This window comes from Artemia franciscana, chromosome 3 (assembly GCF_032884065.1).
Source record: "Artemia franciscana chromosome 3, ASM3288406v1, whole genome shotgun sequence".
Classification (NCBI taxonomy): domain Eukaryota; kingdom Metazoa; phylum Arthropoda; class Branchiopoda; order Anostraca; family Artemiidae; genus Artemia; species Artemia franciscana.
In genome coordinates, this window is record NC_088865.1 from 34,816,742 (window position 1) to 34,838,019 (window position 21,278).

At 35.9% G+C, this 21,278-nt stretch overlaps 1 protein-coding gene across 2 annotated transcripts in view; it reads right to left on the reverse strand.

Annotated features, from left to right (window-relative positions):
• Positions 1-21,278, reverse strand: part of LOC136025214 (DNA repair protein RAD50-like) — a 117,436-nt gene that overhangs the window by 61,216 nt on the left and 34,942 nt on the right. For both annotated transcript variants that reach the window (XM_065701029.1, XM_065701030.1), the window contains 5 exons: positions 19,844-20,002; positions 11,189-11,360; positions 4,633-4,789; positions 3,470-3,709; positions 2,634-2,856 (listed from right to left, as the gene is read on the reverse strand). In XM_065701029.1, coding sequence (XP_065557101.1) covers positions 2,634-2,856; positions 3,470-3,709; positions 4,633-4,789; positions 11,189-11,360; positions 19,844-20,002 — 951 coding nt within the window. The remainder of the gene's footprint in view (positions 1-2,633; positions 2,857-3,469; positions 3,710-4,632; positions 4,790-11,188; positions 11,361-19,843; positions 20,003-21,278) is intronic.

The following is a 21,278-nucleotide window of genomic DNA, read 5'->3' on the forward strand; positions in this document are numbered from 1 at the left end:
CAGGTAAAAAGAACAGAAACGGAAAAAGCAGGTTAATTTAGTTCCATTCCCTTTTTTTCTATTAATCTGCCCATTTTTTAAGTGACTTTTATTTTAAAATTCTCTTGGTTTTAAAAAAAGAATATATTTACAAGTTTAATTAAGTTTACACGAGCTCGTAAGGGATTTTAAGCAGAACGAATTAGCTAAACAGTTTTTGTTGATTTTAATCTATACTTTTTTCCTTTTTCCTTACTATAACTTCTTACCATCGATTTAAATCTACAGACACCTGAAAGTTGACAGATTTTTAGCTTAATTAGACGGAGTTAAAAACGGTTTCATATTTTGGGACAGTGTCTCAACACGCATTGTGCATGATATAACTAAGCTTTGATGAATTTGCTACATCTAAAATTCATCACCAAAATCATGAAAGTTCCGTCCAAGAGTTGGAAAGACTCTGTGAAATATGAAGAAAAGGCACGAAAAAAGAGGACTTGATTAACGCACAAAGGGATAGGGAAGAGTTAAAAGAAATTTACATGAACATGGAAGATGAGGGCTTTCGAAGCACTTCCTGGATTTAGATGAAGTATCGGTTAAAGAGGGAACCAGAATAGAACCACTGATACAAAAAATAATAAAAGCTTCCGCAATTCAGCATCAGAAATCTCGAGGATCCTCGTTGGACAGTCCATATGCTTAACTTTTTGAAGAATACTAATCACTACCCTAAAAAACATATGTAAGTAACATTTTTTTCATTTTAAGAAAAAAGATCATCATTTCTCAGTATTAACCCCAAAGAGGTCACAATCAAAAGGGCAAGGGTTTGTAGTGGGACTGAAAAATTTAATGCTGTGCTGGAGCACCAATAGGGTAAGGGGGAGTATTTATCCTCCTTAGATCCTGATAATTACCTTTTTCAGCATTTTCACAGAAAAAAAAGTGCCGCCCTAATTCTAAGAAAAATTCATTTTTATTCTAAAAAAAAGAAGGAAAAAGGTCCTTGTCCCTTCGAACATTTTCACTAATTAGCGCCCCTGTGCTATGTTGTATTCGATAGAAAGATATGAGACACAAACAACTTTCTCGAAATTTGTTTGTATTTCTTTCTTTAATCCTGCTTTTATTAGTCCTGCTATTCCATTTATTTTCCTGTGGAACCACCCCTCTCTTTCTTGGAACCTTTGACCAAGGGTGTGAAGCAGCTGTAGTATAAGTAATCGGTTGCAGTATCTCAGGAACGGTTACAAATATCTCATAATTTGATGAACTTCAAGCTCACTAGACTGCAGAAGGTTAAAAAAATCACTTTTTGCATCTTCAAGAGCATCGAGATTGAAATCTGGAGCACATAAGTTTGGGGTATAGTTTTTGACAGGCTTGGAGGCTTGGCCTCATTTGATCTCATTTTAGCTTTATAGATTTTTCTTTAATTTGGAGATTTGAAAGTTAGTAAGGGCAACCAAAAAACCCACTGAAAATGATTTTTTCTCAGTTTTTCCTTCTTTTTTTTGCCAAAAAAACTAAAATATCCAGATTTTCATTTTTTTTCCTTAAGTCAGTACATTTTTATAAACATAGATAAACAATGCAGAAAAGTTTTAAAAATAATTCTTGTCGATTAGAAGTCTTGGAACTCAGGCAAAATTTGCAGTTGAAAATACTATGCAAAAAAATTAAATCATTAAAATGTTTCAATTGTCACTTTGTGTGAAATGACAGTTTAGTTTCTAAAGCAGGGACTGAGGGATGGTGCAACCTTCTTAAATAAGAAAATATTAAAACAAAAAACTACCAGTAAACAAAATTCACATAAAAGTAAAGAATGATATTAAAACTTACAACCAACAGAGATTTCTCAGAATATGAGGGTAGCCAACACCCCTCACAGCCCATCCCCCCCCCCCCTACCGTGAAGTTTCATTTCTGATTTTAAAAAAAAGCATACGAATTCCCAAGAAAAACAACAAGAACCGCAAAAATGGGTCGAAGCCCAGTAAAAACAATAGAAGGAAAATATACGTTTTGCTTGCTTGCATTTTTCTTGGATATTTTACTTGCAAAACCAACAAGGCGTCTTCAGCGCAAACGAAAAAAAAAATTAAGCAAAAATATTCTAAAAACAATGCGTTATTTAAAGAGTAAAAACCAATAGGAAGATGAAAACCAAAAAAAAAAAAAAAAACTAGAATTTCTCACCCAATAGAGGAATCAGGCACGGGGGTGGGGGTTTAAGCAGGTCCTTCTCAAATTAACAAATTCTCAAAGCGTTTATGTCGAACTTTTTAACCTAAACGCTGGTTCTTTTATTATAAATCTTTTAATTACCTTAAGTCAAATTGCTTAAGTCAAATTGCTAAAATCAATAGCTTAAGTCAAATTGCTCGACTGTAAAGCCGACATCATTTTCAAGTCCAGTCATCGACTTTCACGGGATGTTTTGCCAACCACAAAACGCTTTTTTTGGAACTTCATTGCTTGACTTTAAGATGAGAATTGGATGTGTGATTAAAGCTTTTTTCTATTTTTTCTATATTTAGTTCTATTTTTACTATTCACTGCAGTTTGAAATGAATCAATTATTCTTAAACTTCTGAATTTATGGCGTAAAAAAGGAAGAAGTGATAAAGCAAAACTACACTCACTAGTTTAGATAGACAATTTTCAAACTGATACTTTAAATCATCGTCTCTGATTTCCCCGCCAAGCAGATTGAGCAGCATATTCTCATGAGCTGCTTTCAAACGCTTGGCTTTTTCTTTCTTATCTTCCAACTGTTTTGACAGCAAGTCAAACTTCGCCCGTGCTGCTGATTGTTCGTGAAGACGTGATTTCTCAATGTCAAGTGCGTTCTCTACTTCAATTGCTCTAAAAAGAAGAAAGGATTTATCAAAGTTAGCAGTTCAATCTTTCAAGACTCTGAAAAGATCTCTCAATCTTTCACAGACGCTGTAATTATTTCCTTGTTTCTCAACAGATGTCGTTTTTCTATCGATCTTTTTACCATTCTGTCAGTTGGTATTATAAATAGAAACATTAACATCTCTCCACGCACAACAGAACCCATGCCCTCCCCCTTGACCTCAGTATCTTATTCTGACCAAATGTATAAGAAAAAAAAAATACTATTGCACAATGTCTGTGGCGCAGCTTCATTACGTCAATACATGGAAATTTCCTTCGTCAATTTTTTTTTGTCTTTTTTGTCTGTGGTTTTATTCAGGTTTGTAAGTGCCTTGATTCAACAGCAGCCCAGTTTTCAAAAGTCGGTATTTATGAAGTACAATATCTCACATTCAGCTAAAATAATAAAAAATTATAGAGTATTATATGGCTCAAGAAGCACTAACATTAAATAAAGTTTAGAGATTTTATAGATAGACCCAAGACCCTCACCCCATCTCTTTCGCAGCCCAGTATAATTTGTCACCTAATTATCTTAAGTGGCAAACACCAGAATAGGTCAACTAACCAAACTTACGTTTGGACCTCCTCTTTTAGATTTGAAATTTCCACTTCGAGTAGTTTATCGTCAACTTCGTTTTCTTTCCTGCTTAGCTCTTGTGTCACTGCTGCTAGTTCTTTTTCTAGCCGATCCAGGCGTCCCGACCTCTGGTTTACTTCATCGAGTCGATTTCGAATCGTTGTTTTTTTAACTTCTATCTCGTTAGACTGATCTTGCTTCAGTTTAATTTCTTTGTCTGCGCTGGTTTTCTCATCCCTAGAGGCAAAAAAAAAACCAACATAATACTACTAGAAAAGATATAGGCAGAGATTAATGGTAAAGAAACAGGCTTAAGCGGATGAACCGTCATCTCTCCACGCGGGAGGAATCCTGGTGAGCCAAAAAAAGGTTCCAGATTTAGAGCAACTTAACATTGTGTAATTCCTAAAAATAAATTTTATTTATGACAGAGTAAATTTTACTTTTAGTTTGACAGAGGAATTCAAAAATATAAATTAAAACATTGACTCAATAAAATGCAAATGTGGAAATACGGAAACACTAAAAGACGATAAAATCACATTAGAATCAAGTCAGAATACATTTTTCAAAGGTGGAACAAATCCCAACACTAATTTAGAGAAAGAGATTTTTCTGAGTTTTCATTAAAAGAATCCTCGAAAGAGTTGAGGTAAGGAAAGTAATTGATCACAGCCTAGATCGTTCTGATTATCTTTACAAGGAAAATTTCAGTTCCGCTTCCCTTTACTGGGGAAAATGTATATGGAAACAAGTGGGCTAAAGTTAGGACTGATAGTTTCTGATAGACATGATAAATAACAACACAAACTTCCTGAATCTTGATATGTTGCTGGTTAATCTTTTGTTCATCCTCTTGCTTGAACAGAGAGAGAGAGAGGGAGAGAGAGAGAGAGAGGGAGAAAAAAAAAGAAGAGAGATAGAGAGAGAGAGAGAGAGAGAGAGAGAGAGAGAGAGAGAGAGAGAGAGAGAGAGAGAGAGAGAGAGAGAGAGAGAGAGAGAGAGAGAGAGAGAGAGAGAGAGAGAGAGAGAGAGAGAGAGAGAGAGAGAGAGAGAGAGAGAGAGAGGGAGAGAGAGAGGAAAAGAGAGAGAAAGAAATTAGAAAGCGAGATAGAAGGAAGGGGAGGGTAAAGATATGGAGAGAGAAGGGTAAAACTAACCTAATTTCTTGAATCACAATATGTTGCTTGTTAATCTTTTGTTCCTCCTCTTGCTTGAGTTTCTCCAATCTTTCTTTTTCAGCTTTAGTTTTCTTAGACAATTCATTGAACACATTATCGACTTCATTTCGAGCAAGGTCCTCAGTATCAATTGAAACTAAAAAAGGACAAATATCATTTATAAAAACATTTTTCTAAGTTTCTTTACGGCCAACTGGTTTATACCAGTATCCTCGATTTGCTACTGGTAAGCGATGGAGACCTCGTATCAGATATTAAGCAGTTGTCACCAATCAGTAAATCGTATCACTCGGTAATTGTGTTTAGCTTGGAAATGGAGGTTTTGAGGACACGTGTGGCACCGAAACGTAACTACTACAAGGGAGATTACGTTGCTATGAGAAGAGAGCTTTCGGATGTCAACTGGATTAAAGAATTCAGTGGGTTGGAGTCGTTAGACACCATTTACGCAAGGTTCACTACGATTGTAGCCTCAATGGAAGAACAATTTATTCCTAAGCACAAGAAATACACCCGTGTTACATTACCTAAAGCCAATATTGAACTGATTAAAGCAAAACAAAAAGCATGGAGAGACTACAAAAGCAATCGACAAAGTAACGACCGAGAGAAAACATTCAAGAGGCTCCGCAACAGGGTTCGGAAAGCAACAAGAAGAGAAGGAAAGCTTAGAGAACGTAAATTACCTTTCTCCTTGAAAGAAAACCCAAAAAGTTTCTGGAAACACGTGAACAGCAAAAGGAAAAACAAAAATGGAGTCTCATCTCTTTACGATCCCGTGAAACAAAAGCTGGCACACGACCCCACGGACAAAGCAAATACTCTCAACAGCCAGTTCTCTTCTGGTTTTACTCAGGAACCTGAGAACGAAGACCACTTTAGCCGCGAGGAACCAATTCAGGGTCTAAGCGACTCGATAAGACCGATAGAGATCAACCATAGCGATGTTCTAAAGAAACTCAGAGAACTTAACCCAAGCAAGTCCACAGGCCCAGACAATGTACATCCAAAACTGCTTAAAGAACTTGCAACGGTAATAACAGAGCCACTAGTCTACATTTACAGAAAGTCTCTTGAACTCGGTGAGCTTCCCGCTATTTGGAAAAAAGCTATTGTCGTCCCAATATCCAAAGGTTGGAAACGAGAAGACCCATCAAACTACAGACCGATAAGCCTCACTTGTATCACGTGTAAAGTACTTGAGTCTCTTATTGCAGACCACACCCTAAAACACTTAAAACGAGAAAAATACTTACCGAAAAGCAGTTTGGTTTTTTTAAGGAACGATCTGCAAAAATCCAACTGCTTTGTGCCACAGATGATTGGAAGAAAAACATCGACAAGGGGTTCCAGATTGATCTCACATACTTGGATCTCAAGAAAGCCTTTGACAAAGTTCCCCATAAGCGTCTCGTCCAGGAGCTCTGGAAATACGTTCTCTCCTCATCCGGGTCCTCATCCAGTCTTCTTCAATGGATTACGGACTTCTTAACTGGCAGAAAGCAAGTTGTGTGCGTAGAAGGTTGTCTCAGCAATACCGAAGAGGAAGTTCTTAGCAGAGTACCCCAGGGGTCAATCCTCGGCCCTCTTCTGTTTAATCTCTACATCAACGACCTAGTTGAGGGCACCGAATCTGACATCCTTCTCTACGCGGAGGACACAAAGCTCTATCGTGTCATCTCGTCATGTGAAGACATTCACCACCTGCAGGCGGATCTCCAACGACTCGATGACTGGATGAAGAAGTGGATCATGGAAATCAATACCCAGAAAAGCCATATCCTCACTCTGGGTCCACAAAACTTTTCGTCCTCATACTCTCTTGGTTCTGCTGCACTCACTCTTAGTAAAGAAGAAAGAGACCTAGGCATCTTAGTGGATTCTGAACTGAACTTCAGTAGCCACTATGAAGCTGTCGTCAAGAAGGCTTTCAAAGTTGCTGGTATGATCAGAAGAAACTTCTCGTGCGAGGACGACAAAATGCTTGCTACGCTCTATAAGCCCTTGTTCGCCCGATTCTTGAGTATGGATATTGTTCTACAAGACCATACTACAACAAGGACATAGATGCTCTCGAAAATGTTCAGAGGAGGATAACTAAATTCTCTCCCAGGTTACGCTTCCTTCCCTACGAAGAGCGGCTTAGAAAGCTTGAAATCCCAACCCTCACCTATAGATTCCATCGTGGTGATCTTACTGAAATGTACAAGCTCTGCAATGGAGCCTATGATCACTTACCAGCCCAGAGAATCGTGCAGTTCAATAAAAATCATCTCCAAGGACATCAGTAAAAAGTGAGTACGGAACGCTTTTACAAGGACATGGGCCGATGGACTTTCGGCAACCGAGCGGTTCAGCATTGGAACAACTTACAAGAAAGAGTAATCTGCTCCACAAACCTACTGACATTCAAGAAGAAAGTTAATGAATATTATTCAAGTGACATTTTCTCCTTGTGCAAATTTAGAAGAAATGCAAATTAAGATTTTTGTTTTGTAGAGGCTTAACGGCCAGCCATCAAATTTGCTAATATATTTATTTATTTATACCCATTAAGAGTTCGAAAACTAAAACATTGTTTCGTTTAAGTGATCATAGTAGAAAACTTCTAATATACATGTTTCGATGACTATTTTAGATTTAGGATGACTGACAAGGTATTCTCATAAACTTTACTTGTTATATTCAGACATAACAGCTCACATGCTGTGACTGTATGACTCCGCCTATTAAGTACAAGTATAACTGTGAAACGCAGGTACTTCCGAAGGTTGAGAAATGTAAACTTGAACCAGATTGGGATGTCGTGACACTTCGGCTGAAAAAGCTTGAATCTCAGTTCCTGGAATGTAGTGGAAAACCATCAGCGCACCTCACAGCGGTGAAAGGATGTAACGCTATCAAGTCTCATACCAATTGACATGGAGTGCAAACACACTCCAGGTGTTCTAATTTATTGGTTGGTCGGCAGACTAATAATCTGTCACCGTAAAAATGTTATTATTAAAGTATCAACAACTAACTGCCTCGAATGTTGAATTTATCCTTCAATGACGGTTAATGTCGTCTCCTGAATCGATTTCTGACTGCGAGAAATACATTTTGAATTATTTTCTGGAACTTTATTACTACCAACCAGGAAACCAGCCTGGCAGATTGAATGATGTAATGCGAACTTTGGAACTTTGGGAAAATATAATAGTGACCTTGGTCCTCAAATGCATGAGTTTGAAACACTTGAATGTGAAAAATTGCGTGCTATACTCTGAAAAAGAAAGGCATATTGGAGTGTTGCCCTTGCACTGAATTCGAAAGTAAGTATGTGACTTATTGATTGGGAGCCTGTGATTGCTCGGATTTTACGAGCACGCTTTGCAACTTTCCAAGCCAAAATGGAAATTGATGCAGTTAAATCACCAACAAACGAGTCTAGTGATTCTGTAAGTGCCTTCTAGTCAGAATTATGATAAGAGAGTATTATGACAGGTTAAAAAGGCAGTATAAAAGTGCGGACAGGGAAGTTAAGAAAGCTACTAGGGATAACAAGCAATAGTACACTGAAAGCCTAGTTGAAAGAGCAGGACAGACCGCCAGTCGCAGAGACAGTAAAACTGATTATTTGCTGACTAAGCAAATCGTTGGCGTTCGGCCTTACTATTGCCCTTTTGTAGAGAATATATATGGGTGATTGCTTACTTGCCAGGAAGATGTGAGAGAATAGTGGATAGGGTATTATAGTTGGATATTAAATCTGCCAGACTCAGAGACCGATCAATATCCCGGATACACCCCTATTTGACATCAGAATTAGCTCTTGGCTCGAAAATACCTCCAAAACTTGAATCCTTTCTGCTTCCTCATCTATATTTTCTTCATATATTTTCTATATTTTCGTTCAATTCTTCCACAAGAATTACAAGCTTTTATGACAAAGTCAATGACTGTAGCAAGTAGCGTCAAGGACAAGAAATCGATGAAATTAAAGAATTTCGGGATTCCGGCAGTGTCTTAACGCAAGACGGTAACAGCGACAGGGAGACAATGCTGAAGATTACTTACAAAAGTGCAGCGTTCTCTCAGCTAATTAGTGTACAGAGGTGCTCCCAAAACTTTCAAAAGCTCAGATTACGATTGTTGAAAAGCCGTATTAAATTTGTACTCGCATACGGTTTTGAATCATGGAAAATGTCAAAAACGGTCCAAAAAAAGACTGCATGAAATTGTAAAATAAATGCCTGAAAAAAAACACCGAAAAAACGAAAATAGGCATGTCCGAGGTACTGGGGATGTATGACAAGAATGAAGGAAGGATAGCTCCCATATGGTGGGGTGCTAGAAAACAACTGGTCTGCGCAAAGCTACGCAAAAAGCGGTAGACAGCGTACAACCGTTAGTCTTTGACCGAGAGAGGTAGATGTTAACAACTGCTGCCTTTTGCAACTCAAGGAGTGGGAGAAATCTAAGAAAGATTGTAGTCTCGGTTAAGGACTTTAGGTCGTAGTCTCGCTTAAGGATTAAGGACTCACCAAAAGTAACTTTTAGCACAGAAATAATATCCAGGCCACGGCTAAATTGACCACATTTGTGCATTATTTATTGGAATATTCGAAGAAACAGCCTGCTAAAGCACGCTATAAAATGGCAACTGGACTAATAGTGTTTTTTTACCTTAAAATTTAAAAAACCTAAAGGATTAAGGAGAGGCAGTTCTATATGAGAAAAGCTTGATCAAGTCCAGTTTCTTAACAGAAAAAGACTGGAAAAAACCTCCCTGATTTGACATTGAGTCGAAATTTATAGAATAGAATATATTTTATTCACTGCAATAGCTGGAGCTAACATGAGCGTGTCACGACACAAAAAAGACCTAAAACAAATAAAACAACAACAACATACACACACACACACACAAAAAAAAAGGCAGCAAGTGCTGCTTCAAGGTCAATGAATTAAAATGAGTCGTAAAAAGAATAATATAGATTAAAAATCTATTTTCACGCTTAAAATAGGCCATTTATATAGAATATTTCAGAATAATAAAGTATATAAATGATTAGTATATTCAAAACACTCAAGAGGCAAATACCTGAAATAAACTGCATCAAACATTAAATATTTGTCAAGGTAACATTATTAAAATGTCGAATAAAATAAGGGACAAATGATTTGCAATATCTCTCGGTACTAAAGGCTGGGTAAGTCATTAACTGTGAACAATTATCTTTTATTTGTCAGAGCCTAGTAACAGGTCCTTCAGTAGGGTAGCTCTCAAAGTCGGGTAGTAGACCATGATGGTACTGGGGAATTCAAACAATTTTGTCCAAATCGATATGCAAAATCATATCTACGACTATCAAGTGAATTCAAGTTGAGATGTTTCAGTGCATCATCATATGTTGAGTAGATATTCCAAAGTATAATTTTTTCATCTCTCTTTTGTATTATCTCAAGTCTATCTGACTGAACTTTCGTCAAACCCCGGATGCCAAGCTGGATATGTCATCTATATGTGTTATGTCATCTCTATTCATATTATATATTTCTCTTTAGGTTCTGAATTTTTTGTTTAGAACTAAGAACTGAGGTACTGTTTAAACCACCTTGCATGTCTGTAGGTATTTTATAGATATTGAACTAATTTTGGCTGTCTTTCAATGATGCTTGACAATGATTCAAGGATAGATCCGAAGTCCTAACGGGTATCTTTTTTATTTTATCTAATTATTTTTTGTTTTCTATTCTTTATGGAACTAACATAGAAAACAGTACTTTTCGTTTTCGGGATTATCCCTCAGCTACTGAACTTAAATAGCTCTTTTTGTGTTATTAATTTAAGTCGATATTTGTCAAAAAGAACGATTGTCAATAAAAAGTAAAGAGTCATATTTATATCTAAAACAAGTAGAAATAAATCTTAAAAAATTCAAACTTACAAGGAACAGGAGAACAAGAAAGGATTTACAAGAACACCAAAAACGAACAAAAAATAAAATGGAAAACCATATGTGACTTAGAAATAATAGATACTAAAAAATTCAAACTTACAAGGAACAAGAGAACAAGAAAGGATTTATATGTGACTTAGAAATAATAGATACTAACACGGATGAATAGGTGAACATAAAACAAATGGAAACTAGAATGAATAATCAAACACGATTATCAACAGGTACAATTACCCTTAAGGTGTACTTCAGTGAAATAAAACATATCTCTTGGTCTATTCAATTTACTTTCCATCAAATCAATTTTTCTAATCTAATTAAGGAACCGTAGTAAACCAGCATGAGCCTTGTGTTTCAAACAGGAGCACAAGAAAAATCGGCTTTATAGTAAGATGCAAACATGGCTAAGTTATCAGAGGCCTTAAAAAAAAAATATTCCCTCTCTGAGCAAATGACAATCAAGAGAGCGACATTACCCTTTCGTGGCCTAACAGAATATTACAAATACAGTTCAGATAAGAAAAAAACCTATATATCTATTACCTCTCAGCTTCCAAATATCCAAACTGATAGAAAAAAAAACTACTTACTACTCAACTCGTATTGAGCAACTATATTCTTGAGATCAGAAAATAATTTCTTCTTGTTCTTTTCATGGACCTCACTTTCACTCCTTAATTTTCCAAGGAGCATCAGCAGTTGAGATTTTTCTCGACTGACAAAACCGATCTCAGAATCAAGCTTCTTAACCTTCCTTTCCAGCTATAAAAGAAAGTAGATGAATAAGTAAAAGAAGATGACAATTAGAAAATTAACAAGTGATAAGTGTCAAACTAAAAAAAATCCACATTCCAATTGAATCTAGACTGACAGGGGAATAGTCTGAAAAATTATAATCCAATAAATCAGTATGTGGTAAAAAGGAGAATAAAAGCAATCTTTGTTCTTTGTTGAAGCTCAAACACCCTTTTGTCTTCTCTATTTTTTCCTCTAAATGAAACTTTGATTAATCAATGATTTCATACACGCACCCACCCTCCAATCCCTTCCCCCCAATAATCGGATGTTTTGCCAGAATCTCTAAATATTTTCATCTACTTTGTCAATTGTTTTTCGGTTTTCATTAACATACATAAAATTACATGTTTTCTAAACAGCTTTTGACGTTTCTACAACTGCTTCACGAGGTAGACCTACTTTTGAGCTCATAAGACAATGGTTTATAAACTTGTCAAAAGTAACAATCTTATTTTCTGCCTTTTTTCCATGTAACCTCAAATGATGAAGCTAATTAAAAACACAAAAAGGAAGGGCATAGGCCTAAGATCAGTACCTTCTTTACCCTAAGTCACAAATTTTACTTTATTCCCGAGAACTCACTATATTTTTCATAAAAATCTCCCTATTATGGTCATTTTATCAATGTCTTAACCACCCCCTCCTTGCCACCCCCCAAAAACCTACGTAAATGGTTGGAGGATACTGAAATCCGCAATTAAGAGTTTCTTAAATAATAGATTCAAACGTTGTATTTAAAGCAAGCATTAGGTTGTATGGGCCACATTTTACTTTTTAGATACGCGTTAAAATATACTAAATACATACTAAGAAATACATAAGGACTTAGGAATGATATTATATAGATCAGTCTATATTTCTCATGCCTAGACTTCCATGTCCAAGAAACTGCTCTTAGGAAGAGCCTTTTTGATGGGTATTGCTACACTAGAGAAGCTTTGTTGTTAAATCATATACGCAGAAACATTAACTCCTTGATCTACAGAAATCGTATCTGGTTAACGTCAACATTCACTGGTGAATGTCCGAATTCTTTTTCTCTGTTTGGAGTCAATTAGTTTGCGAGTCAGCTTTTCACTCTTATGCAAGCTATGTTGGTAAAACTTAAAGTTAGGTTAAATTAGGTTAAGCTAAATTATGTTAGTTTAGGTTAGATTAGGGTAGGTTAGGTTATATGTGGGTTACAATGTGAGAAATGGGTCAAAAACTAATCTAAGCTCCCCAAACCTAATCTGTCATCATCGAACCTTGCATTGAATTGAAAAAGTTGCCTGGCAACACTGACTAAATCCGCAGAGAAAAAAATCTTTATGTTTATACAGATGTGATTTTTGAGAGTCCGGTCATTGAATTGTTGAATGGAAATTCTGGTATAATGGTGGCAATATGTTATAAAGCCGTGAGTGTTTGTTGTCCATGCTCGATCGACTACCAATTAGTACAAAACCCACGTGTCATAGCTGGAGATTTTAATGTTGATTTGATGGGATTTGAGATAGGTGTATCCACAGGTTTTAAGCTTTGGGAATAGTCTTTGGTCTTTAGGACCGTTTCAAGGAATTAATATACCTACGCGCGTAGCTAGAACTAGTAGACCGTTTCAAGGAATTAATATACCTACGCGCGTAGCTAGAACTAGTATATCCCTTGTAGATAATATTTTTCCCAGCCATCAAGATCGGCAACCACATGTCCTTGTAAATGATGTATCTGATCATTATGCTGTTTTTGGGTCCTATTCACTGAGTGTGTCCATAAATCTGCAGCTAAAAATTCTTTTTGAGGAGTGTTGTACTGGTAAATTGACAACAAGTCGTAAAGATGCTCTTAGAAAACAATGGGTGAATAAGAATTTAGTCCTTTATATTCGTCAACGAAATTTTTTATTTAAGCGTATGTATATTGAAAAAAGTGAAGAATCTATTTCATTTTACAAAAAGTATAGAAATGTTTTAAATTGTATTTTAAGAGCTGCGAAGCGGAATTATTATCATTCTAAGTTTAAAGAAACTGGAGGTTCCCCTAAGAAAACGGGGAAAGTTATTAAAAGTGCAGTTGGTGACCCCCCCCCTAGACGGTAAGTATTACGTTATTAAAAATGGAGAGGATAATCTTTTGGTGAAGCTGTGAGAATTTCCGAAGGGTTTGTCAATATTTTTCAAATATTGGGTTAAACCTATCATCAAATACTCAGCTATCAGATGATATAAATTTTGAGAGGTTTTTACCAGCAAGTATTGATGTTTCACTTTATTTAAGGCTAATGAATTGTACTGAGGTGGATAATATTATTCGTAGTATGAAATCAAATTCAGCTGGAGGTAATAAATTAAAGGTAATACCAACAATTTTAGAAGATTTTGTGGGGTTGATTAACTTTTGCTTTAAAGCTGGCATATTCCTGGTTGTTTTAAGACAGTAGATGTGATTCCATTATTTAAGGGAGGAGAGAGGACCAGTGTGTCAAATTATAGAGCCATTTCAGTTGTGCCCCTATAAAGTCGTATAACTGAAAAGTTAATTAATTATAGACTTCACGCACATCTTAAGAAATTCAATATATTAAAGCCTAATCTGTTTGGTTTTAGGGAAAAAATGAATGAACAGGCAACAGCATATTCTACTAGTTGTATAAATCAAGCTCTTAATAAAGATTACCGAGTTTCAACAGTTTTTTCATACATAATTAAAGCTTTCGATACAGTGGATTATTCTATACCTGTTCAAAAGTTACGAAGGTATGAAGTTAATGGAAGATTTCTCAATTTGATAATTAGTTTCTTTTCTGGTCGTTTACAAGAATAAAAATATCTGGCTCAATTCCTCAACCACTGCTAATTAGATGCGGTGTACCCCAAGGGTATATTTTAGGCCCTTTATTATCTTTGATTTATGTTCGGCCACTTGTGAATAAGGTTTCAGACTTTACCAATCAAGAGATTAATGTTTCACTCCTGATGTTTGCTGATGACAAAATTCAAATTGTGTGTGCGAAAACAACTGAATTGTCGGTAACTGCATTGTCTAACACTATTAAACGATATCTATCTGGATGAGGTGCAATAAGATTACTTTAATTATAATAAGTAAGATTTTGTAGTTCTTGGACGGTCTGATAGCTGTTATCCATGGATATCTTAAGTTGAAGCTGGGGGCATTGCAATATGGAGGACTTCAAGTGTTCGATACCTTGGTATTATTGTTGATGAATCGTTCTCATAAAGATCATATTCAGAAAATTCAAATATATTAGCAAAAAATTTTGGCATAATTCGTAAACTTAAAAATTGTTTTCCAAAGGAAATAATCTGTATGTTGTTTTTAGTTTAATTCACCCCTATATTTTGTATTATAGTTCAATATGGTTGTGAACATTCTCCTCAATCCTTCGTTCAATCCGAGTTTTGCAAAATATTGTTATTAGAATACTTGCTAATTTAAGCCCTTCTGAATCGTATCGAGAGGCTTATGTTAGGTTGAAAATACTCCCAGCGCCTGCTCTCCGTGAATTATATACTGGTATTTTTTATGTATAATTGCATAAGAGGTAAGTCCACTTCTTTTCTAAGTATGTTCACGCAAGTTAATGAAGTTCATTCCCATGGCACAAGGTCAATGAAAAAAACTTATGTCAATAATTTGGTTACGTATCTGTCAGGGTTTTCTCTTTTTTTTCTTTTTTTTTTAGAGGAGCTAAGCTATGGAATTGGTTAAATGAGAATATTAAAAATAACAATTTAAGTGAGTTTAAAAGGCTATTTAAGAATGAATAGTTTTCTAAATATATTTTTAATGATTAATGTAATAGGATGCATAGTCGATAGATTAAATTAATATTATATCGTTGAAGATAATGTTTTATTTTATTGAGGTGTATCAAGGAAGGAGTTGAGAGTGGAGTGTTAAGCGGGCAGCAACAGGGTATATGATATTGTACTTGTGTTTTTTTTAAACCTCTTCTGAGGTTTATGTTCAGTTTTTTTTTGGTTATCCCTTCTTCATATCATACTACGGTGTTTGGAGGGGATGTGTTTATGCTCTTTTTTGTCATTAATTGTTATAAAAAATACATTAAAAGACCACCACACGAAACACCTTTGATCACTTAACTGAAAATATAAAGTGGAACTTACTAGTCATTAGAATATATTGATGTGAAGATAGTAGTCAAAATCTGACCAAAATCAAGACACAGAGTAGACAATAATCGCTTGAAATACTATGGTTTCAAATTTAAATTGTCGACTAAGCACTAATCAGAATTTCACAAATAACAAAGGGCAAATCAACTAGGAATTATTTTAAGACGGTGAAAAATTTTTACAGATGAATATTTCGAATCTATACCTAACAGCCGTCATCAATAAAGCACATATCAAACAGTTCGTGGTAACGAACTGTAGTAAGGAGCGACCCGGCTCAATAGTAAACGAAACTCTAAAAAACAGAATTTCTATACTAAGAGATATATCAAAAGAACCGGATTTTTGTGCTGATTTTAAATATATAAGTTTCATCAAATTTAGTCTTGGTCATCAAAAGTTACGAGCCTGAGAAAATTTGCCTTATTTTGGAAAATAGGAGGTAACACCCCCTAAAAGTCATAGGATCTTAACGAAAATCACACCATCGCATTCAGCGTATCAGAAAACCCTATAGAAAAAATTTCAAGGTCCAATCTACAAAAATGTGGAATTTTGTATTTTTTGCCAGAAGACAAATCACGGGTGCGTGTTTATTTGTTTTTTTTTTTTTTTCCCAGGGGTCATCGTATCGATCAAGTGGTCCTAGAGTGTTGCAAGAGGGCTCATTCTAACGGAAATAAAAAGTTCTAGTGCCATTTTTAAGTGACCAAAAAAAAATTGGAGGGCACGTAGGCCCCTTCCCACGCTCATGTTTTTCCCAAAGTCAACGGATCAAAATTTTGAGATAGCCATTTTGTTCCACATAATCGAAAACCATAATAACTATGTCTTTGGGGATGACTTACCCCCCACAGTCCCTGGGGGAGGGGCTGCAAGTTACAAACTTTGACCAATGTTTACATACAGTAGGCTAATGGTTACTGGGAAGTGTACCGACGTTATCAGGGGGATTCTTTTGGTTTGGGTGTGAAGTTTAGGGGAGGGGGCTATATGGGAGGATCTTTCCTTGGAGGAATATTTCATGGGGGAAGAGAAATTCAGTGAAAAGGGCGCAGGATTTTCTAGCATTACTATTAAAAAAAAACAATGAAAATATAAACATGAAAAAGTTTTTTCAATTGAAAGTAAGGAGAAGCATTAAAACTTAAAACGAACAGAGATTATTACGCATATGAGGGGTTCTAAGAATACTTTGGCATAGAGCGAGGTATTTAGGAGGAGATAAATACTTCGCTCTTTATGCTAAAAATTTTTTAAGTAATTTCAACTATTTATTCTACGGCCTTTCTGATTCAGTGGTCATTCTTAAAGAATTGGGACAAAACAAGATTTAGTGTGAAGAGCGAGGTATTAACGAGGGGACCAACCCCCTCATATATATAATCAAAAATATAAGAATATAAAAGTTTGTTACGTAAGTTAATTCTTAATTTACGTATATTTTTTATTAATAAAAACGTTCGTTAAAAATTAAAAGATCTAGTCCTCCTTCCCCACCCCTTATTTCTCAAAATCGTCAGATCAAAACTAAGAGAAAGCCATTTAGCCAAAAAAAGAATTAATATGCAAATTTCATTTTAATAATTTATGTACGGAGAGCCAAAATCAGACATGCATTAATTCAAAAACTTTCAGAAATTAAATAAAAAAAACAAGATTTTTGAAATGAAAGTAAGGAGCGACATTAAAACTGAAAACGAACAGAAAATACTCCGTATATGAAAGGGGCTTTTCCTCCTCTACACCCCGCTCCTTGCGTTAAAGTTTGATTCTTTCTCGCAACTTTACTCTTTAAAACAATAAAAAACGTTAGCGTAAGGAGCGGGGTGTCGAGGAGGAAAAGCCCCTTTCATATACGGAGTAATTTCTGTTAGTTTTCAGTTTTAATGTCGCTCCTTGCTTTCATTTCAAAAAACTTGTTTTTTTTTATTTAATAGATATAAAATAAGACTTAAAATGAGATAAGTGACCACTAAAACAAACACAAAACAAGAGCTAAGAGCTCATATGGCACTTGTGACGAGGCGAGAAGAGCTAAGAGCCAAGAGATCATATGGTATGAGCTCTAACAAAATTCTATGAATTAATAGATTGATTTAAAAAGGAAAATAAGAGGCTTAATGCCGGTCAAGATTTAAAATAAGAGCTCTGAGTCACAAAGTCCTTCTAAATATCAAAATTCATTAAGATCCGATCACCCACTCGTAAGTTATAAATACCTAATTTTTTCTAATTTCTCCTCTCCCTTTTGCCCCCCAGATGGTCGAATCTGGGAAAACGACTTTATCAAGTCAAATTGTGCAGCTCCCTGACACGCCTACCAATTTTCATCGCCCTAGTACGTCCAGAAGCGCCGAACTCGCCAAATCACTGAACCCCTCCCCCCAACTCCCCCAAAGAGAGCGAATCCATTACGATTCTGTCAATCACGTATCAAGGACATTTGTTTATTCTATCCACCAAGCTTCATCCCGATTCCTACACTCCAAGTGTTTTTCCAAGATTTCCCCCTCCAAATCCCCACAATGTCAAAAGATCTGGTCGGGATTTGAAATAAGAGCTCTGAGACATGAATTCCTTCTAAAAATCAAATTTCATTACGATCCGATCATCTATTCGTAAGATATAAATACTCCAATTTTCATGTTTTCCAAGAATTCCGGTTCCCCCTCCAACTCCCCCGAATGTCACAGGATCTGGTCGGAATTTGAAATTAGAACTTTAAAGCACAATATCCTTCTAAATATCAAATTTTCATTAAGATCTGGTCACCCTTTCGTAAGTTACGAATACCTCAATTTTCAAAATTACCCCCCCCCCCAATGTCACCAGATCCGGTCGGGTTTAAAATAAGAGCTCTGAGCCACGATATCCTTCTAAATATCAAATTTCATTGAGATCCTATCACCCGTTCGTAAGTTAAAAATACCTCATTTTTTTATTTTTTCAGAAATACCCCCCCCCCCAACTACCCAAAAGAGAGCGGATCCGTTCCGTTTATGTCAATCATCTATCTAGGACTTGTGTTTATTTTTCCCACCATGTTTCATCCCGATCCCTCTACTCTAAGTGTTTTCCAAGATTTTAGGTTTCCCCCCTCCAACTCCTCCCAATGTCATCAGACCCAGTCGGGATTTAAAATAAGAGCTCTGAGACACAATATCATTCCAAACATCAAATTTCATTAAGATCCAATCACCCGCTCATAAGTTAAAAATACTTCATTTTTTCTATTTTTTCCGAATTAACCGGCCCCTACTCCCCCCAGATAGTCAAATCGGGAAAACGACTATTTCTAATTTAATCTGGTCCGGTCCCTGATACGCTTGCCAAATTTCATCGTCCTAGCTTACCTGGAAGTGCCTAAAGTAGCAAAACCGGGACTTTAGGTTTTCCCCCTCGAACTTCCCCCAATGTCATCGGATCCGGTCGGGATTTAAAATAAGAGCTTTGAGACACAATATCATTCTAAACATCAAATTTCATTAAGATCCAATCACCCGCTGATAAGTTAAAAATACTTCATTTTTTCTATTTATTGCGAATTAACCGGACCCCCAATCCCCCCCAGATGGTCAAATCGGGAAAACGACTATTTCTAATTTAATCTGGTCCGGTCCCTGATACGCTTGCGAAATTTCATCGTCCTAGCTTACCTGGAAGTGCCTAAAGTAGCAAAACCGGGACCGACAGACAGACCGACAGACCGACAGAATTGGCGACTGCTATATGTCACTTGGTTAATACCAAGTGCCATAAAAATTCACAAAACTTAAAAACCAAGAAAAGGTTTATTTAGAAACAAATTCACTGTCTTAAAATAATCCCTCGTTGTTTTACCTTTTCTTATTTGCAATATGGAAACGCAGTGTGGTCTTTGCCGTTAATTCAAATATTTTCATTAGAGTATGATTGTCAACATTTGACGAAAAACTCCATATATGGCAGAAAATGACCGATTTAAAAAACTTCAGTTTAGTATTTAAATAGTGGACTTAAGTACTGATTAGAAAGTACTTATTAGATAACAACCGTCAACATATAACACAACAGGTAAATATACAGTCAAAAATAAGAAAAAAGAAAATAACCTTAAAAGAATACGAAAATTTGAATAAGAGCTGAAGAATTTAAAAAAGGCAGAGTTCATAAAAAGTTCAGGAGATAATTACTGGCTCAATATATTGTAAAACTACCCTTAGCATTATTTTTAACTTGCAACAACTATTTTCTTCTCACCTAAAAAGTGAAAAACGTAACTTCTTTAAAAAAGATGTAAAACATAAATTGGAAAGCACTAGCCTGTTGAAAGGAAGAAACTTTATCATCCATATCCATTTGAAAGTTCCGCAATTTTTCTTCTAATTCCAAATCTGTTCCCATAAACTCTTCTTCCAAACTTTGTCTGAGTTCTTTTTGAGCTTTCAAATTGTTTTCAAGGTCTCTTTGGCTGTTCCTTAGCTGAAATGATCAGATTTTCTTAAATTATTAACGCAATTTGCGGAATCCAAAAAAACCTAACCAATTTGATAACCGAGAGGAAATAGTAAATCACGGGAAAGCCTTATAACTACCCAAGCAAAGGACTTCGGCAATAGCAACATACAATTTTTAGAATAGAGAATATGTTCTTGGCAACAATCTCGCTCAGACTTGAGTCTTTCGCACCGGCCAGCACATAAGGCGACAAGTTCTTCCACAATAATTCCTCAAATACTGAAGACCACAGATATTCTATGGACAATCCGAACACCGCGGCATCTGCCTAAAAACATCTTTGAGATATTTTTTGTTGTCCAAGTCTCTTCATAACAAGAGTGGTACAATCCCATAAGAAAGAAGACCCCTACCCATCCAAACGACGTAAACCCAAAGCTGTTTTTGTTTTTTTGCGCACTCTTGGACAAAACTGTTCTTTCTTGCTTTATTGGACAGTTCTGTGATATTCTGCTGCCGCTCTTGTCTTTCCCGAACCAGGACAGGTATGGCGATAGAAAAATCAATGTAACAAAGAATGCAGTTTTGGCTCAACTGGATTCAATCAATTATTATGAATTCAATTAATAAATTATCCAAGTTACTAGGCGAGCTCCTACTCTTCACAACTGCCGGCGCATTATGCTGATTTTTACCGGGGCACAAAACTGCATATTAGAAGGATAACAACAAGTCCTATAGACGAATAAACCAGACTTATCACCAGCATTAAACACCAGACTTATCATTGAAGGATTTAATAATCTTAATTTTCAGTCCAAACAGCACATATAGTTGCGACATACTGCAACAATCATAGATAACGGAAAAAGAAATGGCCAGCGTTTTCAGCAAACCTCTAAGAGGACAATCTCTCAAATTCCAATTTTGACTCACATAGATGTAAGAACTCTATATTGGTTAGTCATTCCACCTTTGTTTCATATTTTCAGTTTATTGCATATTTTATAGAGACTGTGATTAATCCCGTTTCATCTTTTAATAGTTGTATACCACCTATTGAGCCCCTTTCATCATACCTTTCCTGTAATCTTCTTGGTAGCGTTAAAACTGTATTATAAGTGAGTAGTCATTATAGAGAGCTTTCAGTGTCTATTTGACATTTGGATTCAGGCCTTTCTTACGTACATTTGACTTTGTTCGAGTATTGTCGTCTAAACTGATTTGTTTCTCTGTTTTGTGTTCCGTGAAAACCATTTTAGTTTTAAAAGAACTCATCAATTTTTGAAACACACAAAAA